Genomic DNA, 27946 nt, shown 5'->3' with positions numbered 1-27946 from the left:
ATTCTTACTGATGACCTAATATCTGCAAAATTCTTTGATCCTCCTCCCTCCAAAAGGTGGTGCTGATTTCCCTCAAGTATGGGTTGTGCTTTGTGACTCACTTTTTTTTTTTGAGATGGAGTTTCGCTCTTGTTACCCAGGCTGGAGTGCAATGGCGTGATCTCAGCTCACCGCAACCTCAGCCCCGTGGGTTCAGGCTATTCTGCCTCAGCCTCCCGAGTAGCTGGGATTACAGGCATGCGCCACCATGCCCAGCTAATTTTTTGTATTTTCAGTAGAGACGGGGTTTCACCTTGTTGATCAGGATGGTCTCGATCTCTTGACCTCGTGATCCACCCGCCTCGGACTCCCAAAGTGCTGGGATTATAGGCTTGAGCCACCGCGCCCGGCCGACTCACTTTTAATAAACAGAATATGGTGGAAATGACTTTGTGTAACTTTCAAGGTGGGGTCATAAAAGGCATTTGAGGCAGGCTGGGCGCAGTGGTTCATGCCTATAATCCCAGCACTTTGGGAGGTCAAGGTGGGCGATCACAAGGTCAGAGTTCAAGACTAGCTTCACCAACACGGTGAAACCCCATCTCTACTGAAAAGACAAAAAATTAGCCAGGCGTGGTGGCCCATGCCTGTAATTCCAGCTACTCTGGAGGCTGAGGCGGAGAATCACTTGAACCCAGGAGGTGGAGGTTGTGGTGAGTGGAGATCATGCCATTGCACTCCAGCCTGGGCAACAGCATGAGACTCCATCTCAAAAAAAAAAAAAAAAAAAAAAAGGCATTCGAGGCTTGTTTTTTTCTCTGCCTTGACTTGCTCACTCTGGGAGACATTAGCTGACACACCAACAGCCCTAGGCTGGGTTCACATGGCAAGGGGCTGAGGTTTCCTGCCCACACTGTGACAGAGCCTTCATGAAAGCAGTTCCTCCACCTCAGATCATGCCCTCTGGGTGAAGTCAGCCAGCCACGCTGCTCCTGGACTCCTGGCCCTCAGAAATGGTGAGCTAATACATGTTTATTGTTGTTTTATGTCAGGACTCTGAGGCTGTTTAAGTTGCTATATTTGGGGATAATTTGTTACATAGCTACAGATAACTGATACACTCATGATGTTGAGTAAAAAAAGCCAGACACAAATCATCCAGTCTGGGAAAACGAGACAGCACAGTCTACCTCCTTCTACTTCTCTTCAAAATATTAAGCACATCCTCATTGTCAAATATTGGAATAAAAAGTGGGGAATCTGGGCAGTACCCCCAGACACTGTACATATTCTCATTTGTGGGGCTCCACAAATGCCTTGTCTGTCCTGGGGGGCAGGGCTCCTCTGCACCCTGTGGGTCCTGGGGAAGGGCAGCTCTGTGAGGAGTTTGGAGGGTGAGGTGAGAGCAGCAGAGAAGCTGTATGCGGAGATGGCTGCTTGGCTTGGGCTGAATTGGCAGCTCCCTCGGGATCCACAGGGCCTCTCCATCCAACCATCAGTGCAGCCAGGATACTGCAGCTCCAGTCCAGCTCTGCCACTAACCTGGCCTATGGCCTTGGGCTAGTCTCATTCCTTCTTTCATCCTCAGTTTCCCCACCTGTGAAAGGGGGCCTGGGCTAGATGTTGTGTTAGTGCCTTCCAGCTCTGGGGCCTGCTCTGCCCTTTCCCACTCACCGTGGCCTCGGCACAACCACAGGCGGCAACAGAACATTGCTTGGAAATAAAGAGAGACTATTTGAGTAAACAAACAGCTTCAAAGTCCTGGTTCCCAAACTATGTCCTGAGCCAGCTCCGTGTCACCCTGGGCAGAACTCCCCAAGTCCCTTTCCCTGGCCGTATAAGGAGAAAGAAGGACAGAGACTCGCTGCTACAGGTTATAAGCACAGGACTGAGGAAAAAGCCGTCTCCAAGGACCTCGCTGACTAACCAGGAATGAGGAATAAATCAAATGCCACTCGACACCTCCTCTGGGTCACACTGCCCTGCCTCCCCTGAGCCTGGGGCTGGGGCACCTGAAGAGGAGGCACAGGTGGCCTCCTCCTGAGCCTGGGTCAGCAAGCCCCCTCCATGAGGCCCAACTCCAGTTAGGCAGGAGCATCTCCCCATAGCCCCCTGGTCCTGGGCCCTGATACCCTCTCCTTGCCCCCCAGTCTCCTCCCATCCAGCCAGAACCATCTTCCCGGAGCACAGCCACAGCCTACTTTCCCTCAACCCACCCATTCAAAGCTCTCTAATTCCTAACCCTCTTTCTGGCTTTCCTCTGGGGGTACCATAAGCCTGTGTGGATGGGTTCCATGGCTTTCTCCACTCCTCTCTGCACCTGGGATGCCACGGCCTCCACTTCACCTGGGAAACTTTCCACCCTATGGGTGGGAAGTCAGGGTCTATGCAGCATCTATAGGTTTATCTCAAAATCTGCCTCCTCCAAGCAGCCCTCCCTGATCCCTGTTCCTGACTAAGGCTGCTCCCTCCCATGAACCTTACAGCTCACTCTCTGGCTGCTGGAGCACCTGGTATGATGGTGCTTTCTGCAACCGTCTTTCCTCCATCCAGAGAGGAAATTTCTGGAGGGCAGATCTGGAGCCTCAGTCCCACACGCAGCCCAGCAGAGTCCTAGCAAGCAGCCAGCGTCCATCAAAATATTGAGATGAACCTAAAAAGAGACTCACTGGATGAGAGGTGTGCTGAGCAGTGCTCAGGGCCCAGGCCAGAGGACAGATGAGAAAAGCCCGGCTAACATCACATGAAACTACAGCTGCTTTGAGAACCCAAACAGGAAAAGCATTATACATGGACTCTGGAGTCACACAGACCTGGGTTTGAAACTTGCTCCTCTTGCTTTTGTGTGGCCTCTGGCAGGTTGCACAGCCTGCCTGGCACTCAGTTTCTTCATCTGTGATATGGGGGTGGGTTGTAACATCCACTTTCAGAGTCTTTATGAACATTAAATTAGATAACAGATGCAAAGCACCCAGTATGATTCTTGGTGCATGATACCTGCTCAGGAAATTCGCTCTTAGAATAATGTGTGGATTCCCTAGACCACCTTCCTAGTAATTCTAAAAGTTAACAACTTCAGAATTGACATCTGTTATCTCCTTAGAAGCAGATTCTTACCATCCCCATTTTACAAGCAAGGAAACAGGCTCAGGAAAGTGAATGTGTTTGAACCAGGGTGTTCAGCTAGCGTAAGGGCAATGGTTAGCATTGGCACCATCTTGGACTCTGGGGGGACACTGTGTGGAGGGAGGGGGCAACTCCCTGGCAGCTGCCACCACAGTGACACTGGAAGCCAGTGCTTCCAGTCCTCTTTGGCTGACATTCTGCCTGAGGAGTTAAGTTTCAGCTGACGCTGGGTAGACCCTGACTTCCTGCCAGGCCAGGCTGGGATTCACATGAGTAGCCAATCCCAGGGCCTGGCCCAGGGCTGCTGCCAAGCCTGCATGCCTTTGTTCCATCTCCTCTGCCCCTCTTGCCTCCAATGGAGCAGAATCAGCAATGGCCAAGGGAGGGTGCCAAAGGGGTGAGGGAGGGGAGGGCCTGAGAATGAGTGAGGTGGCAGCAAGACCACCAGCATGTGAGAGATGCAAGGAGTCCACTGCAGTTAATGCATGTGACACGGCTGCTCATGGCTCACGTGACCACTTTATATGAATGAGGAAAAAGTGCCCTCTCTGGGTGAACAAAGCCATATACTGAGGGACCCAGCTTGGAGTGTGGATTCTGGGTTGAATTTTGCTCTCTGCTACCTCCTTGTGTCATGAACAATATGCACGACCATCCAGGGCAACTTCCTTAGCAGGCATCCCTGAAGGGCCAGGTCCTGAGCTGGGGATGAGACGGGCCAGGTCCTGAGATATGGAGATGCCTCAGACATAGCACCAGCTTCTGGGAAGCTCAAGGGAAGCCAAGGGCTAGGGAGCCCAAAGGAAGAGGCGTTTAACTGTCTTTGGGCAGAGGTCTGGAGGAGCTGTGGCAAGCTAGTGGGAGAAGCTGGTGATAACCTGGCTCTCAAAGAAAAAAAACAAAAACACCCCGATGCATGGTGTCCCAATTTGCCAATTTTCACAGTGTGAATACTCCCTCCTACCATGAGCAATTCAAGGTACCAATATGCCATCACTGGTCTTGGGAAAAGATATGCACAATCAGTTCTTGCAAGCTGGTTCAAGCTGTCTCTAGAATACCACTTAGATAAAGAGAAGCTTCAACTAAACCCAGAAGGCAGAGAAGAGGGTAGAGGTAGGTGAAGACATTCCAGGAGGCGGGAAAGGCAAGGAGGCATGAAAGTGAGTGGGGAGCAAGCTGTGAATGGTTTTGAAAGGGTTATGGTTGGGAAGGGAGTCAAAATCTTCTGGAGGTTGGTAATGTTTTAGTTTCTTGACCTGGACGGGTTACATGCCTGTTATAATCCTTAAGCTATGTATTTAAGTTTTATGTACTTTTCTGTATGTTTGACATATTTTACAATAAAAAACTTAAAAACTAGTGATAATCTCACTCAGGTATAATAACTGTTTAGAATTTGTAATATTTCATTCCAGTCTTTTTTCCATGCATACATTTATATAACCATTTAACAAAAATTTTCCATGTAGGGGAAAAAAATAACTAAGTCCCCCATTCATAAAAAAGAAAGCATTTTAACATCAAAAGCAACATATTACAGTGGAAGAGGTGTGAGTTTTGGAGTCAAGGAGACCTGGATTCAAATCCTGCTTCCTAAATGCTGACCTTGTGACCCTGAAAAAGGGGCTTATCTTGGCCTATCTGGACTGCTTTCTGAAAACTGAGATTGAAGATGTAGGAATTCACTCAAGGTGGTGGCAAAAGTATTAAAAGAAAAATAGTAGAGAAAGTTATAGAATATAGTTTCAAACCCTTTCAGAAGGCCTGAAAGTTTTTTCATAGTTTTAGTAGCAGTTTCAGCCAAAGGCAGCCTGAATCCCCCTTACATTTAGTTAATAAGTAAAGTAAATACCTAAGGTATGCAAAAGAGTTTACCTAACTAACTTGTTTACTCACATGGTCTTAAAACTAATCTTTGAGCCGGATGGTTCTCTCAGGAGGAGGTTGACCAAGGATATTATCTGCTAATGGTGTTTGCTTTAAGCATCAGAACCTATGCTTTAATCTTCACTCGGTGGTGTTAACTTAAGCTTTTGTGAGTTGAACTTTACTAAATAAATGCAAGTCTCTAACTAGTAAAGGATGGCCATTGCAACTGTTTACAGCACTCTTCAAGGAGTCTGTAAGCCACCCAGTCCCTCAGCTGAACTAGCAAAACATAGTATCTGTGTGTCAGTGTACTTGATTCATCTGTTGCTTAGTCAAAGTTTGCAAGACAGACCCCTGCAGGTAGTAACACTGACAATGATACCCACATTCTGCAGGGTTGTTGTGAAGATCAAAGATGATGAATGTAAGATATGTAGCTCAGAGCCTGGCCCACAGTTGACCCTCAACACATATAACATATAAGATGTTGTTATTAGCAGCCTCTCAGAAAGTTGGAGCTGAAAGTTACCCTAAAGATAAATGACTGGCCCACAGAAGTTACAGAGAAACAGTAACTCTGTAAGAATAAAGACAAACTAGTATTTGCCCAGAGAGTAACCTGAATGGTGAGGAAACTCAAAAGTCCTGTTAAATGGAGGAGAATGAAGAAAATGGGGGATTTTAACCAGGGGAAGGAGAGTTTAGTAGTTCATAAAGTCTGTGCATCAGATGTCCTAGAAGCAGAGAATGGATAGAAGCAGGGAATGGAGCTAAGCCCAACAAACAGGACTCACAGGGAGCTGACTTTTACCAGCTATATGGAAGAATGCTCTAATTGCCTAAGAATGGAAGGGGTGTTATTGGTAAGGAGAGTGTCCCCCATCACAAGAGGGACTGAAGCAGAACTGGAAGAGCACATAGTGGGAGTGATGAAGAAGGAAGATGAACATGGTAGAGGGTATGAACTTTGGGGACTTTGGAGGTCCCTCAAAGCTGGGCTCTGAGTTTCTATCATCAGCATTCTCAGCTCCATCCAGCAGCATGGGAAAAAGTGCAGGCCAGTGAGCTACACGTAGTTACAGACCTGAGGAGACCTTTGACCCTCTCACCTGGTTGTCAATTTTCAGTTCCACCAGAGAAGTGTTGTGCGGGAGGGCTTCCACCAGGCGCAGGATTCCAGCTCCAGAAATGAAGTTGGATTCCACATTCAGTGTCTTCAACACCTTATTCACCTTGAGCATCTCAGCAAGGGCCTTGAAGCACAGGAGAAATGTAAGGATGCCCATAAGTCACCCTGAGCAAGGCTGGAGGCCCCTCTGGGTAGATCCTAAGACACCCAAGGCACAGGAGGATGATCTCCACCAGGTCCTTCACCAAGCATAACTCTGACTGTGTCTCTCCTCTCCTGCAACCTGCTCTGGCTCCCAATCCCCCACAGGAGAATTCCATGCTGCTTAGCCTACTTCCAAAGCTTCTGTGACTTGGGTCTCCTCTGTCCAGAATCAGCTCTCACGACTCCTCTTTAGTGGGGCTACTCACAGCTCCCCATGCCTGCTCAGCTCAGTGTTTTCCCACTTTGTCTTTGCTCTTTTTATCCCTCCAAACTGGGACTCCCTTCCCTTTCTGCTTCCCTGTCCAAGCTCTGCCCATCTTTCAAGGCCATTCTCAATGCCCCTTTTCCCAAGAGCTCTTGCTGACATTCCCTAGCTGACTGTAGCCTACCCACTTGAATCCTCTTAGAATAGAGCCATACTCCCCTCATTATGGACCTTGTATTCCTCTGTTCGGAGTTGTTTTGATACTGGTGTTGTCTCTGCCATTAGACTATATACTCCTGGTGGGCTGAAAATGCATCCTATCCATCCCATGTTGCCCACAGTACCCAGCACATAGTAGGTCCTCAGGAAATGTTCATTCAGTAACTGGTGGAGTTTCAGCCTCCCATACATACTCCCCACTTGTCTCTGCTATTGCCCTGTGGAAATTCCATGAAGACATGGTTTTCTTCATCTGATCACTACAGAGCAGAAGAGGAAAGCCTGGGAAACCACCCATTGGGCAAGTAACCAGGGCAAACTGGAGAAGAGGAGCTTAGGTGGCCCCTAGCACGTTTCAGAGGAACTCAGCCAGGGGGTATAGATGACAATCAGAGCCTCTGAAGGAAATGAGGTAATTAGCAGATGGTGGAAACGATGTGTCATGGAGGAAAGAAGACACCAGCAGCTGATAGGACATACTGATCGGTGGGCTGTGCTGCCTGAAATGACGCTCCAAGCCAGGAATATTTGCCCCATCGCCCCTGCCTTGCTGAGACCTGCAGAGAGGCTCAGCTCCCAGGAAGCCCTCTGTTTTGAAATCATCACCCCTCCTCAGTGCCCCTCACTTCAGTGTGCCGCCAGGATGGCATGTCAGCTTTCTCTACAATGGTGTCTGTCTCTGACTTGGCTGGCCCTCCTGAGGGAACAGACCCAGCCAGAGTCCTCTCTGTACCCTCCACCAGAACCTCCCTGCTCCTAGGAAAGGCCTGGCCTGGCTTAATCAAATCTCATTTTAAAAAAATAATCAAAATAACAACCAGCAGACAATTTACCAGGCTGATCCAACTGGACATGCTGGTGGCTGAGCAGGTCCTGGAGGCACTGTCTTGCCAGGTGTTAACTCCTTGTATGCTGGGTCCCAGTGGAGGAACCGGGGTCCAGGAGAAAAACTAGGCTGGGCAGTGGGGGCACTGACAGAGCTCTGGCATCCTGCTTTACCAACTGGCGCAGAAGCATCTCAGTGTTTGACATGGACATACTGGTATGCATGGACTGATATCAGCTGTTGGTCTCGCAGAGTCCATGTCCAAAAAGTATTTGTGGACCTCAGCTGAGGGCCAGCATGGACATGCTTGCTTTCTGATCCATGACATAGCAGCATACAGGGCATGTGGCTTTGCCAGCTGTGTTTTTATAGGCAAACTCAGGATCCATGGAGATCCGAGGTCCAAGGTCATTGATCCAGAGATTCCCCACAGGCAGCAATGGGAGACTGTGAGCTATTTCGATTATTTCAAAAATATGAAAGAACACTGTCATACCTATTTTAAAAATCAGAAAAAAACTGATTTCTACTAAATGGTCAATTACTAGCCTGGACAGTTTCTGCCCTTCTTGCAGGAACATAGCTTTGCAGTAACTGCACTGTACTGTGATCCTTTAGTTGTCTGCTTGGCCAAATGGACCAGAATGTTTATGAAAGTGGGAGCTGACACTGTGTGGTCACAGTTGTAGTCCCAGAACCTAAGTCAGTGTTGGGCACAGGAGACTCTTAATACATATGGGCTAGCTGTTTAAAAAGAAGAGTTGATGGCCACTTCAGAGTAAGTACAATTTAATTTGATCGAAAATATCTTGTGAGATTTGGTAAAATAAAATTGGCCATTGGGACCTGCTGATGAAACCATTGATTTTATTTTATTTTAGTTAATTGATTGATTGATTGATTGATTGAGATGGAGCCTTGTTCTGTTGCCCAAGCTGGAGTGCAGTGGTGTGATCTCAGCTCACTGTATCCTCTGCTTCCTGGGCTCAAGCACTTCTCTTGCTTCAGCCTCCCAAGTAGCTGGGATTACAGGCATGCCCCACCATGCCCAGCTAATTTTTGTACTTTTAGTAGAGACGTGGTTTTACCATGTTGGCCAGGCTGGTCTTGAACTTCTAACCCCAAGTGATCCACCCATCGTGGCCTCCCAAAGTGCTGGGATTAGAGGCATGAGCCACTGTGCCCGGCTGAAACCACTGATTTTAGAGAAGGAGAAACTGAGGAACAGGGAGGGGCAGGCTCTCGTTCTAATATGATGTGCTGAGTGAAGAGAGAGCCAGATTTAGGGTCACATGACTGCACTGGAATTGCAGATCTGACCTCTCACTTGCTGTGTGACTGGACAAAACAAGTTGCCTGACCTCTCTGAACCCTAGGTTCTTTAAGTGCAAAGTGGGGAGACCTGCACATCTGAGACTGGCGGTAATTGTGAGGACTGGCTGGGATGGTATGTGGGTGGTGTCGGGTAATGGCTGATCCCTCTAGACCTGACTGGTCCAGTGCTTTCCACTACTACATAGAGCTCCTGGTCATATGGCTCCTGGTCCAGTGCTTTCCACTACCACATAGAGCTCTTTATTAGTGGGATACAACCGGTCCTGAGGCCACATATTTCAACCCTTCTGTTTCAAAGCCCCCTATCCACAATGCAACAGAATAGAAAGGTACGTACATACGCCACAGGGTCATTACTCCGTGTCCCCACGATGCTGAACTTCTTCACATATGAGTTTTCTTTCAGGGCTTCTGCATACGCCTTGAGGGTGGGGATGGGGATATTCTGCATAAAGAAAGGCAACAGAGAGAGTGACCAGAAGCCTCCCCTGGGACAGGCTGAGGCAGGCAGATTAGCCTGGCTCCTCACTGATTTCTGGCAAGTCTCTGGCCAAAAAGCTGAATGGGCAAAAGGTTCGGGCTTTGTCCCAGATGACTAAGATTTGGGGAGAACTTTCTGGTAAACAGATTTAGAAAAATCCTCCCTGAAAATTTCAGATAAGGCCTGTAACTTCTTTGTGCACTTGGGGGCCAGAGAAGAGGCAAAAATTAAGGTGTGGAGCGTTGCAAAGAGCTAGGACTCGGGGTTTGGGGAGGGGCTGGACCTGGCTTTGGCCCCAGTGATTGGCAGTGTTTCTGACTCGCTGTGAATCTCTGTGGAAGCCTCTTCCCCTCTCTGGCTCTGTTTCTGGAAAACAGGAGAGGGCGTTACATACAATGTAACATCTTCCCCAGGGGGTCTCTGCTCCAGCTGCACATCAGAGACTCCTGCGGAACTTTTACAAAATGGTGATGATCTTCTCAGGTGAAAACCAATGAGATATGGACCAACAGGCTCATGGTGCAGAGGGGAAACTGAGGCCAGAGGAGGCAGGCCTCACAGGGAGATTCCATCCCTTATGCAGCCTTGAGGTAGCATTGACTGCCAGAGTGCAGCATTCTGAATTGTGCCAGTGTCTCCCACTGGGCACAGGAAATCAAACATGGCTGTGTTTTTACCAATCTCTCATTTCAGAGCGTCACTTAAGCTCCCGTGGGAGCAGAGCACGGGGAGGCCAGGTGGAGGCAAACACTAGGGTGCAGGTTTCCAATCTGATGGTGCCATGGGGCTGGCAGCTGCTTAAAAGAAAGTGGAGAAGGAAAGAAAGTGGAGCAGGGGCATGGGGGGCTGGCTTCTAGTCTTACCCCCACCCCCTCCCAGAACTAATCCACTGGTCTCTGGGCTGAGCAAGTGGGTAGGCAGCTGAGTCTGCTTCTGAATTCTTTCTGCAGTGGCCTGTTTGGGGTGTGACTGCCTGCCCACCTGTCCCTCCCTGCCCTGGGGATCACATAAGAAAATGTCCACAGAGAAAAGGGCAGACAGTTTGGGATATTGCTTTGGACATTTTGGCCAACAGCTCCCTTCTGTGGCTGTAAAATGAGGCTGAAGATGAAAGTGATATAGCAGCAGCAATGGTACAGGGGAGGGACCTGCCCAGGGCCTGTGTTACCCACGAGCTTAGTGGGCACTGGACTTTTCCAGCCTTGAGATCCCGTGCAGCAGCGTGTGTCTGACTCATGATTTTATCTCAGGGAATCTCTCTGTGTTTTGAATAACGTGGCAGGTTTCCAGATCGAAGCAGGACTGGTCCATGCTAAACATCTGGCCCCGAAATCATCCTCAGAAAGAAACCAGGACTGCGGGATGCACTTGTTTACACTGCTACCCTCCTTAAAGGCTCCCATTTGCAAGTGTTTTGTCCCTATTCCTGATGCAGAAACACCCAGAGCCCAAACTGGATCCTGTTTACTCTGCACAGCCAAGCCTGGACCATTTGCGTTTGGGTGACACAGTTCCCCTCCCCTACCCACAAACAGGTAAAGTGAAATAAATGAACTTTACCCGGATATTATTGAGGTTAACCTCTTCAAGTTTTGGGTCATTGTTCTTTATCCGTTCCAGCGTTTCTTCTACGTCTGTTGAGTTTGGTTCTTCATCAGGCACAGGCTTGTACTGTGTGGGTTTAATCACACCTAGAATGACCGACAAAAGGGAAGTGGCTCACAGAAACAAGGGGCTCACTTTCTGCCAACACAAGGATGCTCTGGAAGGGAGCATGTGCAGAGTTCGGGCACGTGAAGGCTGTACATCGCAGGGGCTGGTGGGGGCGGGTAGGCAGCACCATTCAGAAGCAGCCCTGCAAGGGAGCCAGGAGGCTGGGGTTCTATTTGGACTCTGCCTTTGAGGTGCTGCAAGAACTGAGTGAGTTACTTAAATTCTCTGAACCTTGGGTCTTCACCTGTGAAGCAGGGAGAGTCAGTTTACCGGTTCTCATTACCTCAGTGGGCTCTTGGGAGACCAAGATGAAGCCTGGATGGGAAAGAAATGCACCAGTCTTCCAGAGGGAGAAATAATTATTTTTTTTTTGGCAGCCTCATTTTTATTTGGGGCCAAAATGCCAGCTTTGGAACAATGCAGTGGAATAATTAAGCCAACACAATATTGGCACAGGAAAGGACAAAAGGGCTCATGGAACAGAGGAGGCACCTAGAAACAGACCCACATGGAATGATAAAGGCGGAGGCCCAAACCAGTGGTGAAAGGATCAATCTTGCAAGGAATGGTGTTGGGACCATCAGATGTCAATTCAAAGAAAATGAAAGTTTGATCTCATTCCACAGCACACACAAACATGAACTCCAGGTAGATTAAGTATAATCCCAGCACTTTGGGAGGCTGAAGCAGGTGGATCATGAGGTCAAGAGATTAAGACCATCTTGGTCAACAAGGTGAAACCCCATCTCTACTAAAAATACAAAAATTATCTGGGCATGGTGGTGCGTGCCCATAGTCCCAGCTACTCGGGAGCCTGAGGCAGTAGAATTGCTTGAACCCAGGAGGCGGAGGTTGCAGTGAGCGGAGATTGTGTCATTGCACTCCAGCCTGGGTAACAACAGCGAAACTCCGTCTCAAAAAAAAAAAAAGAAGTTGAATATGGCTGGATACGGTGGCTCATGCCTGTAATCCCAGCACTTTGGGAAGCTGAGGCAGGCGGATCATGGGTTCAGGAGTTTGAGACCAGCCTGACCAACATGGTGAAACCCCATCTCTACTAAAAATACAAAAATTAGACAGGCAGGGTGGTACCCACCTATAATCCCAGCTACTCAGGAGGCTAAGGCAGGAGAATAGCTTGAACCCAGGAGGCGGAGGTTGCAGTGAGCTAAGACCATGCCACTGCACTCCAATCTGGGCAACAGAACAAGACTCCATCTCAAAAAAAAAAAAGAGAAGAAGTTGAATATAAGGCCAAGTGTGGTGGCTCATGCCTGTAATCCCAGCACTTTGGGAGGCTGAGACAGGAGAATCATTTGAATCCAGGAGTTCAAGACCAGCCTGGGCAACAGTGTGACTTCATCTCCATAAAAAATAAACAAAACTAGCCAGGTATGACTTCATACACCTGTAGTCTCAGCTACTCAGGAGGCAGAAGTGGGAAGATCCCTTGAGCCCAGGAGATCCAGGCTGCTGTGAGACAAGATTGTGCCACTGCACTCCAGTCTGGCCGACAGAGTGAGACTCTGTCTAAAAAAAGAAAAAGTTGAATATAAAAAGTAAATCTCTAAAACTTTTAGAAGAAAATATAGGAGAACATTTTTATAATATTGGGATACAGAAGGCCTTTGTAAACAAGACATAACTCCCAGGGGACTCGAAGGAAAGGATGAACAGATTTGGCTACATAACATGGTTTTTTTTTTTTCTTTCTATCTGGCTACATAACATGTTAAAACTTCTGCAACCAGCCAGAGAATATCAGTGAGTGAAGGAAGCAAGACACGTGAGGTCTCTCGGGGATGGTGCGTACTCACTGTTGAGCCCCTCCTTGTTCATGATGGAGCTGCTGCTCAGGGCCTGGTAGTACTGCTGGTTGCTCATGAGTGTGTGCATGCCCAGGATCGCTGTGGGGACAAGGAAAGGGCCCGTGATGCGCCTCTACAGTCTGAAGAGCCTCCTAGGGACCTACACTCCAAACCCTGGGAACTCTGGCTCACAGAAATGGCAAGAAACACTTACATGAAGACTCCAGAATTTTATTTTACTTTTACTCTCACCTCTGTTGATGTGACTCTGAAATCCCCAGCCCCAGCCCAGGCTGCTGTGCCCCTGGCCTCTGAGTCCCTGATGTCCTGGTGGCACATCCAGCTCAATGTGGCCAAACCAGAATGGCTCTTTCCAGTGCCAACCTCTTTCTTTAGAAGGGTCTCCTTCCATCTCATCATCCTGCCTGTCCCTCAGGGTAAAACCCCAGAGCATGTGGAACCTTCTCCCCTCAAGCCCATTCGACCGCTCTAGTGCCTCTCAGATCCATCCCCCTTCCATCCCATCACCTCCTTCCTTGTGGAGGCCTGATCATTCCTGGGCTGTATCGCCACAGCTGTGTCATCACTGGTGTCCTGGTCTTGGCCTCTTCCTCCCAGCACGCAGCACAGAGCAACCAGAAATGCCAATCTGACCTCATCACTCCCATGCTCAGCCATTCATTCATTCAACATGTACTGAAGCCCACCCCAGCACTGTGTGCCAGGCTCTGGTGGGGACAGTGGAGAATAAGAAAGGCTGAGTCTCTGTTCCTGGGACTGAAAGTGTGCTGGGGGAGAGAGGACCCAAGCAAGTTCCCATGCAATGAAAAAGCAGTGCAGGGTGTGGTGAGTGTGGTAGATGAAAAGTTCAGTCCTGAGAGAGCATAAAAGAGGGACTTGGGATGGGAAGGAGGAGTAAGTGTTGGCCAAGCCAAGAGAAGGGCAATAGAACATTCCAGGCAGAGGAATGCAGGTAGGAAGGCCTCGAGGTTCAGAGTCGCAGGCCAGGGAGGGAGGAAGGTCAGGTTCACATTTCCAGAAACTTTTCCAGCTGCTCTGTGCTGCATGTTGGAAGGTAGACAGTAGGAAGAGGCCAAGTGATGACAGGACACCAGTGATGACACAGCTGTGACAATCACCACTGGGGAAAACAGGATTGAAGCTGGATATGTGGTGGTAATAATCAGAAGCATGACAATGCCCACCTCTCACTGAGCACTTGCTCTGGGCCAGCAGACCCTTTGTAACCATCATTCCCGACTTGGTTGTACATTGGAATCACTTGGGGATCTGTTGAAATTCCTGATGCCCAGTCCCACCCCCAAACAATGAGCCCAAAATCTCTGGGGGTAGGCAGGCACCTACATTTTTAAAGCTCCCTGGGCAGTTTCAATGAGCAGCCAAGGTTGAGAACCATTGCCTGACACTACCCTCTTGATCTGTCCAATAACCCTCTGGAGTAGATTTGATTCACCTAGGCGAGGTCAGATTCTACAGGGTCTTCAGGTGGAGTAAGGAGTTTAGGTGTCTTTTCCTAGGAACAGCCTGAGAAGTCATTGAAGGCGTGAGCAAGAAGTAAGATAGTCTGACCTGAATTGTGACTACTGTGTTGAGAACTCACTACAGAGGGGAGAGATGGACATGGCTGCAGAGCCATGAGGCTGTTGCAGCTGTCCAGATGGGAGGATGGTGGCTTGTACAGCCAAGTCCAAACCCACAGGCCCCCCTCCACTGGGGCGGCCCCACCTCAACAGTGTTATTGCACTCCCCGTCCCAACAATCTCTGCTCCAGCCACACAAACAGTCCCTGCTTGTAGCTGCTCCTGCTTTTGCTAGTGCTCTCCTTTCTGCGGGTGATTCTCTGCACCCACTTCACTTGGAATTTTAGATAAACAACAAATTTTTTTTAGCATAAGTACATCAACATTGGGACATATTTGTTGTTCTCTGAAATCTGAATTCAATTGAACATCCTGTATTTTATCTAACAACTCTCCCTCCCTCTCCTTCAAGACTGGGAGTAACCCTTCCTCCTCCAGGGAGTCCTCCTGGACTCCTCCTCTCCCTCTCTAGTTCTCCCACAGCGCCTGGTGTATGCCTCAGAATCTATTTGGTGTTAGACATATCTAGATACACATGTGCTTCTCCTACTAGACTGTAGGCTTCTGGAGGTCAGGGAAGGATATTCTCTCTTCTACCTCTCCCTGAATATGGTATTTGGTAAATATTTGGTGATAATTTTTAAAAAATACCCAAGTCATTTCATTAGATTTGGTTTCCTGTTAGAGAGACAACATGGGAACCCTTAATGAAGAGTCAGGAAACCCAAATTCCAGCCCTGACCATGCCCCTGATGTCAGTGTGACCTTGGGCAGACTGCTCCGCCCAGGCTTCAGCCTCCTCTTTCCAATGAGGCATGGAGACGAGACCAGTGGCTCTAGGTCAAGGCTGCACACACGGATCCCCCGGGGAGCTTTAAGACCATTTCAGTGCCTCTCTCCATCCTGGACCAACCAATCAGACTCTCTGGAGATTCTTTTTTTTAATCTCCTCAGGTGATTTTGTTGCTCAGTGCGAGTCGAAAACCACAAGACAAGATGATCTCAAATTCCCTTCTGTTTCTCACATTCTAAGATTCTTCTCTGCTAAAATTAGACTTGCTTGTTCATCACTAAGCGAACTGGTGAGGAGAGAGGCATCTGCATTTTGTCGAGCTCTCGGGGTTTTAATTTAGGCTGCATCTACGTGGGCAACAGGAGCTGAGGCCTGAGTCAGCAGCAGGTGAATCAGATCACCACAAATGAGTCCCATCCCAGGGCAGGCTCTCGCAGTTCCCACACAGCAGCTGGGGAGGCGGGGGCGGGGAGGTTCTGGGATGTGCTGGGGTTTCAGGCTTGGAAACACAGTTCGTAAAGGTTGTTGGGGATCATATGAAAGATGTAGCCTCCTAGGGCTGGCTGGTGTGGCTTAGAGTGTAGAGAGGTGGAAAATAGAAAGTGCATTTGGCACACAGATGCCAGCTTCCTGTGATAGTCTAGAAAGAAGGATGGAGGCGGTAAAGTGACAAGAGACAGGAGACCAAGAGAAAGGAGACCTGTGTTTCAGTCTGAGCCTTGGTATGAATTTTCTGGGTAACCCTGTATAGTCACTTCCCTTTTAGTGGCGGGGGGCTCAGTTTTCTCACTTGTAAAATAGAGTGTTTGAACGAATCTCTTACCCACCCATAGGACTTAGCCACACAACAATTTCTCATGTTTTTATCCTGTTTGACTTTCACAGTAAGTATCCAGGGGCTGGGCATGGTGGCTCATGTCTGTAATCCTAGCACTTTGGGAAGCAGAGGTGGGTGGCTCTCTTGAGGCCAGGAGTTTGAGACCAGCCTGGCCAACATGGTGAAACCCTGTCTCTGCTAAAAATACAAAAATTAGCCAGGCGTGGTGGCGTGTGCCTGCAATCCCAGCTACTTGGGAGACAGACAGGAGAATAAATAGCTTGAACCTGGGAGACGGAGGTTGCAGTGAGCCAAGACTGTGCCACTGTACTCCAGGCTGGGCAACAGAGTGAGACTGTCTAAAAACAAATGAACAAACAAGCAAAAAGCATCCAGGGCATCTGTGGTAGACTCCCCACCCCTAACTTTTTCAGCAAGCTCAAGAGGGAAATGGTTCGCCAAAACCATATAACAAGGACCCTTGTGGCTTTTAAGCTGGTATTCTCATTCACTAGATCACCAGCAGTTCCGAACTTCTAAAACTTCCTCTTGACTTTGGTGTTCTAAGGACAGATAACATATATTCTAGGACATTACATGTTAATAGCAGGAATAAGAAGAAATAAAACCATTTTGCGGCTCAGAGGAAATTAGAATTCCAAAAAGGAAGGATGAAAAGAAGGGATGACGGAAAGAGGAAGGAAAGAAAGAAGGAAGGGAAGGGCCTAGCTAAATTTCCACTGATGGGCAGAATGCCTGGGGCTAGTAGTACCTTCCACCAGACCGCCAGACCGAGACACAAAATCGCGACTTTCTGTCTCACTTGGTTTTGTGTCACACCATGTCGCCAGGAGTGACTGACGGGAGAAAACAGCACATCAACATTGCCTGTTGCTTCATTCTTTGTAGATATTGGCAAGGCTGAATTTAGCACTGGGGAACTGGATTTTTTTTTTTTTTAAGTCTAGATCTTCCTCAAAACTCAAAAAGGACTATTTTTGAACTCTGAAAAAGAACATTGAGTTCTGTTTCCTCTCCCTGCCTTGGCAGAGTTCACTCATTTGGTAATTCCACTCAGGATGCAGGGAGATAACAGCACACATCCCTAGCTCCTCCAGCTGCCAGCTGCTCAGGCTGGCTCTAAGCAGATGGCTGGAAGATGTTCTCCTGCATCTCAGGGACAGGTGGGAGAACTGGCTCTGGTCCAGGACTTGGATGCAGTTGAACTGCTCCTGGATAAGATACACCCTGCCACTGGTAGGGTAGCTGGACAGGTGCCTAAGCACATGGAAGTAGCCAGAATCCAGGAGGTGGTCTGGCTAAGCCTGCCTCTGATAACTGCAAGACTCCCAGGTTGCCAACTGCCCTTGGGGGTGAGTGGCCAGAGGCTGTCCCATCTAAATGATAAGTCTCCCTACCCCACTTCCTTCCTGGGTCCTGCCCCACCTGAAAGGTCCCTAAAGGCCATCCAGCATCACCTTCCTGAGTGGGCAGGGGAGGCACTGGGAATTGCAAGGGCTTCCTGACTCCCAGCAGCTTCTGACCTACAACCCAAGGCTACGTGCCAAGAACTTAGTCCCGCCAGGAACTTGTGCACTCTGCTTGTCAACCAGCAGGGAAACTTTTAATGCTGAAATCTACATGTTTAAGGGATAAAAGACTTTATGGTTTTTTTTAAAAATACGTGTTTCTGGTCTGTCCTCCTCAGCAGCTCTTGGGCCTCCCAAAGTCAAGGACTGGCTCTGGTTCATCCTAGTATCCAGGAGGTTGATAATGTACACTGGCTCAATCAGCAGACAGGTGAATGCATGAGTGATGCACCTCACCTGCGTCACACCTGAGTTAGGAGGGCACACCGGAGGGTGCCCCCCAGGCTTCCACCATCAGCAGATAGCAAGCCTGCCACCCCACCCCTGCAGAGCACACAGCTCAGAGGGGCCTGCCTTTCCCAGCCCAGACTGGCTTCTCCTGCCGCTCCTGAGTCCTGGGCCTTCTTCATGCGCATTCTCAGTGCTACTCTTCTGCTCCTAGGCTCTTCTCCATAGCTCTCCCTGGTCTCCATAGCCCCACCCACTGAACCAAGTGCCCTCCTTACACACTGTCCTGATTCTGTTCAGAGACTCAATCTCGTTTTTCACTTTACACGTGCCTGGTGTTTGTTTAACGTGGGCTCTCAGAGGGTGGAAATTGGGCTGTTTTCTTACCATTCTTTTGCCAGGGGCTAGTCCAGAGACTAAATGGATGGCGCTGACTGTATGTGAGTGAGCAAGCAAGGGCTGAGCTGATGGAAATGTTCCACCTGGATACAGGCCGTACCAACTACAGGGGACCTGGATGCCCCATGTCCTTCTCTCCCTACCCTTCTTCCTTCAGTGAGTCACCCACACTCTTGGCTCAAGCCACCCGCTCCATGAAAAAAGGCCCTAACTACCCATCACTCTCACGGGCCTGCTCCACCCGGCACCCCCAACACCATGTTCGAAGTCCAGCCTGCACATCACATGGAGTTTCTGAAGTCAGCTCTAGGCAGAGCACTCCTCATCAGCCACCCAGCCTATTTTCTGCTGCCTCAGGCCAGAAAGCCTGGCACCATCTCAGCTGCTTGGCCTCTGAGCTGGCACTAGGAACTGCTGGTTGTTGGTGAAGCTGCATCTCAGATGCAATCCCACAGCTCTGCCCATGTCTCGGCCTCATCCAGGGGCTGCCTCCTCCCCTCTCCCATCCTGAAGAACAGTGCTTCCTCTCCACTCAAACCCCTGCTGCCATCTAGCTCTCCCGCATGCCCCTAGTCCCAGGTTTCATGTCTGGTGTGGCATCTGGAGCCTTTCCTAATGACTGCCGTGTCCTCAGCCAGCTTCTCCAGCCTTGCCCATCACCCTCTGTGCTCTGTGTCCTCCCCTACCCTGGAGGGCTTCAGTCAGGTTACTTGGGTGGTGACACTGCCCATAGGTCCTAGAATGAGGCTGCCTGGGTTTAAACCCTTTGGGCAAGGCATTTAACCACACCTTGCCTACTTTCTCCATCTGTAAAATGGGAACAGTAATAGAAGTGACTTCATTGGATTGTTTTGGTCAGTAAATGCAACAAGGTCTTGAGAGCAACTCACATAGCACCTGGGACATGGTAGGTGGTCAACAATGTTCCGTCCCTCCTTCCACAGGGACACTGCCCCCTTTCAAATGTCCAACATCAAATGACAGGCATCCAAGGTTAGCCAGTTTCCACTGGTGTAGAGTTACAGCTCCCTTCTCCTTCCCAGACATCGGCAGGGGATTGTATCGTTAACAGATAATGATAAATAGCCACGCCAAAAACAATTAAGAGAAATAGTTTCAAGAAAGCAACACAGAAACCTAGCACACGGTTGCAGCTCTGTTTTGGCACAGGAACTACAGGAGCCGGAGGTTGTGACAGCAGTCATTTGATAATCCCTTGGAACTGCCTAATGAGGGGAGTGACGTCATGGAGGGTGATTGGAGGAGAAAGTCCAGGGTAGAAACAGCCCCAGGTCGGTGAATGTGGAGATGGCGCACCAAGCCATCAGCCGCCTCCCTGCCTCGCAGACTAACCTGAAGTCAAGGGACCCCCATCAGGGAGATGGTTTAGTTGAAGTGTGACATATAATATATGGGCACAATGGGGGATCTACTGTGACTTGTGTGGTTTCTGATAGGATAAATCCCTACTCTAGCAAACTAGGTTCCAGAGTTAAGTGCTCTCTTCCCACCTAGGTGAAGCACTCAATGCTTCTATACTTCACAGTGAGCAGGAAAACCATTCTCTCCCAGTCCTGATAGCCTTCAAGTCACTACCCTTCGTCCCTCTTCAAATTTCCTATCTCTCAAGGAAAGGGCTGTCCAGACTTGGGGTCTACACATTGCTCTCTGCATTCACTCCTCAGGTCCCCCAAACCTGGCTGCGCCTGTCACCATCCAGAGTGCCCTTTGGGTAGAGGTGAGTCTTCTCACTGCCCCTGCACATCCCAGCAGCTCCCCGACCCCTGCACGAAAGTCATCGATGTCATGCACAATACAACCCACAAGACAGAAGGCAGCTGTGGCCGGCCAAGTCCCGAGTGTTCTTGGCCTCCCCTCCCTACCGTGGCCTCCGGCCTCACCTGCCTCTGAACCTCCCAGCCAGCCCTGAAGCCTCACTCTGTCTCCGTGGCTCCTGCACCTGATTCTGCTCATCTTGATTTGGCCTTTGGTTCCCAGACTATTTGTGGCTAACTGATCCCTATTCTAGCTTTGCCCCATTTCCACGATTTGACACCCCCACTTCCCGCTGCCAAAGGCTTCTACAAGGGTCACACGTTCTGCCTGGAGCTTGACAACACCAATGATGCCCAAATCTCTATCCTGAACAGAAACCCCTGTAGCACTCCAGACCTTCCTATACAACTGACCCCACTTGGGTGGCCCACAGGTGCCTCAAATGCCACAGGTTGCAAACTGAACTCAGTATCTTCCCTCTTCCTGCTCCTTTGTTGCCATCTGTCACTAATGGCACCAACACCACTCAGTGTCTGAGGTTACCCTGCTTGACTCTTCTACCTCGCTCTCATAGCCAATCAGTCACAGGCATCCCCTTTTACCCTCTCCCCTGCCCACCTGCCTCGAGCCTCTCCTCACCCCAACCACCCTGGGCTATGATTAGCAGTCTCCAAGCCTGCAGAATAAAAACCCACCCACTCCCTGGGTCAGGGAGCACAGTAGGTGGGGACTGTACAGGGTGCTGGATGTGGCCAGAGCCTGACCCTCCTGGGGATAGAACACACAGCAATGGGACAGGGACTAGACAGGAGCAGCAGCAAAGTAGGGGGGCGGGGAAGGGCTCTGAATATCAGGCCACCTCCTGAAGTTTTGGGGTAGTTTGTGAAGATGGTACGGAAACACACATGAAGATGGAGGGCATAGGGCAAATATGCGATATACCAGGGTGACCCCTCAAAGCCGGGCTCACTGAGCTGACTGCTGGCAAAGTGCAAAGTTGTAAAAATTGAGCCCTTAGTAAGCTTCCCAAGCCAAAGACACCAGAGGCCCTCTATCTGTTTTCCCTCTATCCTCTCTTCCCAAGCGGCTTGGGCAGGATTCAGTGCAAATGGCTGGGAAAGGGCATCTGTGGGCTCTCCCTGAGATAGAGCCACGTCCCTCTGGGATGGGGTCCCATAGCAACCACAGATGGTTCCGTGGTGTGATGGGTTTGGGTGGTTTTATCTATGTTTTCCTTGTTTTGGTTTTTGAGAATGGATTTTTATTTTAACACACTCTTGGTCTCCTTTAGTTCTTGTTAGAAATAGAGGAGGTGTTCATGCTGAAATGAGCCCTACAGGTTTCCTGCAGATGTGGGTCAACTCCTTCTGGAGGATGTGGAAAGCTCCTGGAACGCCTCTTACCTGCAATGTCGCAGAGTTCTGCATCGGAAGCATTTGCCAAGGCTTCCTCCAGCTCCGGTTCCAGCGTCACACTATCCAGCACGGGATCCATTGGCTTCTGCTTAGGAACCCAGACCTTTCCTGCAAACACAGAGGGGACCTGTTAATGGAGTGGTGGCAATAGGGCAGCCTCTGGAGATGGCCCTGCATGGACCACTGTAGAGCCCTGTGGGTCCCTCCATGCTGAGAGTCCTTTCAGGTTTCTCCCTCTAGGGGCCAACTTCCCCAAAGAACAGGAATCAGGGATCCCCAACACAGCACCCCTCACACTTGAAAAGAATGATTTTATAACTTGGTCCAAGCCAACTACCCTCTATCAAAAACATTGGTCATAACCAAACAATCTGTAAGTAGGAAAAAAATACAAAAGAAAAATATAATAGAATGTCAGGATCTGGGACACCCTAACCAAAGGTGCTAAGACCTTGAGAAATGAGAGAAAAATGTATGAACATTTCTAAACAAACAAATAAAATATGAAAAGGGAGCAAAAAATGCATCCTTGCCTCATTACCATACTTTTTAAGTGTGAGATTCATAATAGAATGAAGGGAGTAAAGAGGTACGTATGAGGACGGTCACTGTCATGCCCACTCATAGGAACCGGTGAAGAAGTTATGGTGCATCCATACAGTGGACGTCCAGCAGTTAGCATAAGGACGATGGAGACTGCTACTTACTAAGGAGAATGTCTAGGACAAACGTTGTGTGAAAGTGCAAGTTTACAAAGTAGCACGAACAACTTAATTCCACTGATGAGAAATTGCATATGTATATTTATTTATGCAACAACATTTACTTAGTGTTTCTTATGTGCAAGGCACCTTTCTAGGGGTAGGAGAGAGTAGTGAGTAAAATCCTCAAGAGCTTCCAACGTAGAAAAAGGAGACAGATAATAAACATATGAAGATATGGAATGGTATCAAGCATTACAGAAGGAGACAAAGCAGGGTAAGGGCCTAGAAGATGCCCACTTGGGGAGTGGGTTGGGGGGCACTGCTGTTTTGGAAAGGGTAGTCAGAGAATGCCTCACTGAGATGACAGCCTGTAATCTGGGACCTGACAGAAATGAGGAAATGAGCCCCTAAGATCAGAAACAAGAGAAGGGTGCCCACTTTTACTGCTGCTATTCAACATTATATGGGAAGTTTCTGTCAGAATAAATAGACAGGAAAAAGAAGTCAATGGAATCTAAACTAGAAGGAAAAACTAAAATTGTTTGTTTGTAGATGATATAATCTTATATGTAGAAAACCCTGAATTTCTACACAAAAAACTATTAGAACAAAAGTAAGCAATATTTCAGGGTACGAGATCAACATACAAAACTAAGTGGCATTGCTGTACATCAGCAATGAAAGATTAGAAAAGGAAATTTTAAAAGCAATTTCATTTATAATACATCCAAAAGAATAAAACTTGGGAATAAATTCAACCAAAGAGATAAAAGACACGTGAAATGAAAACTGTAAAACATTACTGAGGGAAATTGAAGACCTAAATTAGTGGAAAAATATTTTAAGTTAATGGATTGGAACACTTAGTATTATTAAGATGGCAGTGCTACCCAAAGCAACCCACAGATACAGTGTAATCCTTATCAAAGTTCCAATAGTCCTTTTTCCAGACATAAAAAAGGCGATCCTTAAATTCGTCTGAAATTACGGGTCACAAATGCCAAAACAATCTTGAAAAAGAAAAATCAGAGCACTCATACTTACTGATTTCAAAACTTACTAAAAAACTAAACTGTGTAGTGCTGACATAAGGATAGACAGATAGACCATGAAATAGAATTGACAGTCCAGAAAGAAACGAAAACATCTATAGCAAACTGATTTTTAACAAGGGTACAGAGTTCCTTCAATGGGGAAAGAATAATCTCTTCAACAAATGGTATTGGGACAACTGAATGTCCACATGCAAGAGAATGAAGTTGGACCGCTATTTCACACCATACATAAAGTTGAACTCAAAATGGAATGACTTAAATATAAGAGTTAAAACTATAATATTCAGGCTGGACGCAGTGGTGCATGGCTGTAATCCCAGCACTTTGGGAGGCTGAGGTGGGCAGATTACCTGAGGTCAGGAGTTCGAGACCAGCCTGGCCAACATGGCAAAACCCCGTCTCTACTAAAAATACAAAAATTAGCTGGGTGTGGTGGCGCTTGTAATACCAGCTACTCAGGAGGCTGAGATAGAATTGCTTGAACCTGGGAGACAGAGGTTGCAGTGAGCAGAGATTGTGCCACAGTACTCCAGCTTGGGAGACAGAGTGAGACTCCACCTAAAAAAAAAAAAAAATATATATATATATATATATATATATATATATATATATATATATATAATTATTAGAAGAAAACATAAGGATATGTTTCTATGACCTTAGAATTAGCAATGGAGTCCTAGAAATGATGAAAACATTAGCAACAAAAGAAAAACTAGATCAACTGGACTTCATCAGAATTTAAAAGTTTTGTGCATCTAAGGCTACTATCAAGAAAGTGAAATGACGATATACAGAGGGGAAAACATTCACAAATCACATCTATGATAAGGTCTAGTATCTAGAATACAGAAAGAACTTTTACAACTCAACAACAAAAGGAAAAACAACCCAATTTTAAAATGGGTAAAAGATTTGAATTAACATTTCTCCAAAGAGGATATACATATGGCCAACAGGCACATGAAAAGATACTCAGCACCAGGGCTTGTTAGGGAATGCAAATCAAAACTACAATGAGATGCCACTTCACACCCATGAGGATGGCTACAATTTTAAAAAACAAAAAATTCGTGTTGGAAAGGATGTGGAAAAGTGCGGGCCTTGTACATTGCTGATAGGAATGTAAAATGGTGTGGTTGCTATGGAAAAGAAGTTTGGCAGTTCCTCAAAAAATTAAACATAGGCTATACTAAACTATATGATTCATCAGTTCCATTCCTAGGTATATACTCGCAAAGAATTAAATACAGGTATTCAAACACATACTGGTACAGGAATGTTCAAAGCAGCACTAATCCCAATAGCCAGGAAGTAGAACTAGCTGACATGTCCATCAGTGGATGAACGGATAAACAATCATGAAATATCATTCAGGTATAAAAAGGAATGAAGTAGCGATTTGGGCTGTAACATGGATGAATCTAGAAAACATTGTGCTCAGTGAAAGAAACCAGACACACAAAGTCACATATTGTATGATTTCATTTAGAGGAAATACACACAATAAGTAAATCCATAGAAACAGACTGGTGGTCACCAGGGGCTGGGGCAGAGGGAGCCATAGACTACTTAACTGTGTAATGGGGACAGGGTTTTGCTTTGGAGCAACGGAAGTGTTTTGCACCTTCATAGAGGTGGTGGTGGCGGCACAGTGTTGTGGATTGTTCATTTTTAAATGGTTAATTTTATGTTATGTAAGTTTTACCTCAATTTAGAAAAGCTACACAGCTCACTGTAGCTGTTGATGGAGGATAAGCTGATGGGAGGGCGAGTGGAGGTGCGGAGATGCTTAGGAGGTCGATGTGGGTGCAATACCACAGTCGTAATGATGAAGGCTGAGAATGAGTGGGAAGCACATAGAGAAATATCCAGAAAGATCTTCACTAAAATGGGATCAGTGCTTATTTTTAGTGAAGGAAATGATTTTGAATTACTTCGCTTTATTGTGTAAATTGTTTACAGCAACAAACAATTATCTATCAGCAAAACATGCAACATAATCATTTGGGGAAAAAATGTATCATAACCTGTTAGTATCAGATTCCAGGGATCCTGAAAAGAGGAACACATGCAAGGAAAACAAGATCCCTGAAAAGGAACTCAAGTATTAAAATGACTAATGCTATGTCTGAGATGAATATTCAATAAATATTTAAGACCTGTGGTTTATTATACCCTATAGCAGGTTCCTCCAGTGAGGGTGGCAACTCTGAGCCACTGTAAGAGGGACCTAGACTTCTTCCCTTCATCTGACTAGAGGCATGTGAATGTGATGGCTGGAACTTCAGCAGCCAGATAGACCATGAGGACAAAGACAGGTTGTAGGGATGGCAGAATGAAAAGCTGGAAAGGGTTGTGATCCGTGACGCTAAGCAATATGCCTTACTAGCCCCGGAATGCCTAAGAAAATTAAACTCCTTGATTAAGTCTCTGTTACTTTTTATATTTTCCCCCCAGCACTTGCAGCCAACTCTAATTCTAATGAAAACATCCTGCATGGAGCTGTATTCTGGTCTCCCCCACTTGAATGAAAAGGCCCCGCTTTCCAGATTTCTCAGGGCTTTGTGCCAGTTTATGGCTCTTCCCACATACTATCAGGTCTTGCAGTGTGGGGTGCTGTTTCCTGGCAGCTGAGCTGACTGTAGGCCTGGTGTGAGGGAAGCGCTTGGTAGAGGCTGGACTGAAATGGCCCTGCGCCTGCCAGTCAGAGCTGGAGGGTCTCCTGCCCCACTGATTCTGAGACCTCCACTTATTCAAGCCATAAGAATTTCAACAACTAACATTTAAATACTCTATGATGATGATGATAATGATAATGACGACGATGATGATGATGAGAATGATGAACCCTTAGGCTTGTCGCTACATGGAAGTAGAATGAATGCTAACTATTCTCCTTGTCAGCCTGGTTTTTCATGAAGGTAGTCCAGCTCTGGGAGGCTAGAGAGCTTTTCCCAGCTCTGCCCAGTCCAGTGTTCCGTGGAGGAGTGGCAGGATTGTGTACCACTCAGACTCCCTTTTCATCCCTGACACCATCCTCCAGGTCCTCCCCTGGGTACATGAGGAAGTGGACACCAGCACTGGCTCACCTTGCTTGGTGTCCACCCGGGTCTGCTGCCCATCCCTGCTCCCTGCCCTTCTCCTCACCCTCTCTCCTGCCACCCCCTCCAGGATCCCTCTGACCATGCAATACTTTCACAATTCAGAAGTTCTATAATCTAGATGTCCCTTACACCTCCCTGGCCTTCCAGCTTTCAGCAAAATCTGGATTGAGCTCCAATTCCAGGGTTTGGAATGGCTCGAAGTCCTCTGCACAATGTCTACCCCTGCGTGCGTCCTCATTTTATGAAGCAGCTACTCAGTGCTGGGCATTATGCGAATACAACAGTGATACAGGGGTGCCAGCTGCAGACATGGACCCGGGGCTCACAATGCTTGCATTCTTGGGGGGTGGAGAGAATGGAAGAGACTGAAAAGAACCGATTAATTACACAACTAATTAATTAGAATTAGTGCTTTCATTCAACGAATATTTATTGGGTGCCTTCTATGTGCTAGGGATTTATTAGCTGCTGGGAACAAAATGATGAACAAGACAGATACAGTCTTTGCACTCATGGAGCTGGTATTCTAAGGAAGTAGTGCACAAGATCCATTAAACATTTATTTAATTTTAACTCATCCATTCATCCAACAATTCTCTACTCAATCCTACTATACAGCAGGCCTCATGCTGGCTGCATGCTGGGGGTACCATTTAAGCAAAAATAGCCCAAGTGGTTGCCCTCAGGGAGTTTACAGGCTAGTGAGAGAGAGAGATGAAAGATAAAGTGATGCTAATAAGATGTGAGTTGCTCTGAAGGACACACACAGGCCCCTGATTTGGAAAATGACCAAGCAGGGGAGTTGGAGAAGGGTTGCATGTCCTGAACAGAGTAGACAGGGATGGCTTCCCTGAAAGAGAAGACAGTACAGTTGAGACCTAAAGGATAATAACAATTAATACTTAGGCAGCCTTCACTTCGGGCCAGATGCTGTTCTAAGCGATGGACAGAAATCTGAACTCACTTAGTCTTCATTACAACCTAATGAGGCTGGTATTTTGATCGTCCCTGTTTTACAGAGGAGGAAATGGAGGCACAGTAGGTTAAAACATTTACATCTATTCACACAGCTAGTAAGTGTAGTGCCAGGATTGCAACTGAAATAGATCTAGCTCCAGGCTATTTCTAACCATTATATCTTACCAGGCAGGAGGAGTTAGCCATGAAGAAGACAGCATGGAGCTGGGGACCAGGACCATATATAGGGAGTATGTGCAAAGGTCCTGAGGTAGAAAGAAGGAGGCCTGTGGGACAATGGATCAGGGGGATATAAGAGGGGAGTAGAGGGTTTGGAGAGCAATGCGAAGTCCTAGAAGAATGGATGATCAGGGAGGCCCTCTCCATTCCCTGGGACCTTCCAGATGGCTTGCCTCAGGCTGGAGCAGAGTATAGAAGGACAGACAAAGGAAGGGAAGCTGCAGTTGCCAGAGAGAGGAATTTGGAGAAAGGGCAGAGAGAATCCGGGTGGAGATGATTAGTTCATCTCTAATCCCTGGTTTGCACAGGTTGGTCCCTGCTTAGGCTTCATGCCCTGTTGCCTTTTTTTTTTTTTTTTTTTTTGAGAC

The 27946-nt window shown here is 47.6% G+C and overlaps 1 protein-coding gene across 2 annotated transcripts in view; it reads right to left on the bottom strand.

Moving 5' to 3' along the window:
* The window catches only part of TMOD1 (tropomodulin 1), a 93355-nt gene that overhangs the window by 19933 nt on the left and 45476 nt on the right, over nucleotides 1-27946 (bottom strand). For both annotated transcript variants that reach the window (XM_035252780.3, XM_035252786.3), the window contains exons 4-8: nucleotides 21504-21623; nucleotides 12907-12996; nucleotides 10937-11067; nucleotides 9233-9340; nucleotides 6087-6230 (exon numbers count right to left, since the gene is read on the bottom strand). In XM_035252780.3, the coding sequence (XP_035108671.1) occupies nucleotides 6087-6230; nucleotides 9233-9340; nucleotides 10937-11067; nucleotides 12907-12996; nucleotides 21504-21623 (593 nt within the window). The remainder of the gene's footprint in view (nucleotides 1-6086; nucleotides 6231-9232; nucleotides 9341-10936; nucleotides 11068-12906; nucleotides 12997-21503; nucleotides 21624-27946) is intronic.

This window comes from Callithrix jacchus, chromosome 1 (assembly GCF_049354715.1).
Source record: "Callithrix jacchus isolate 240 chromosome 1, calJac240_pri, whole genome shotgun sequence".
NCBI classification, from domain to species: domain Eukaryota; kingdom Metazoa; phylum Chordata; class Mammalia; order Primates; family Cebidae; genus Callithrix; species Callithrix jacchus.
This window is presented reverse-complemented; position numbering and strand designations above follow the sequence as displayed.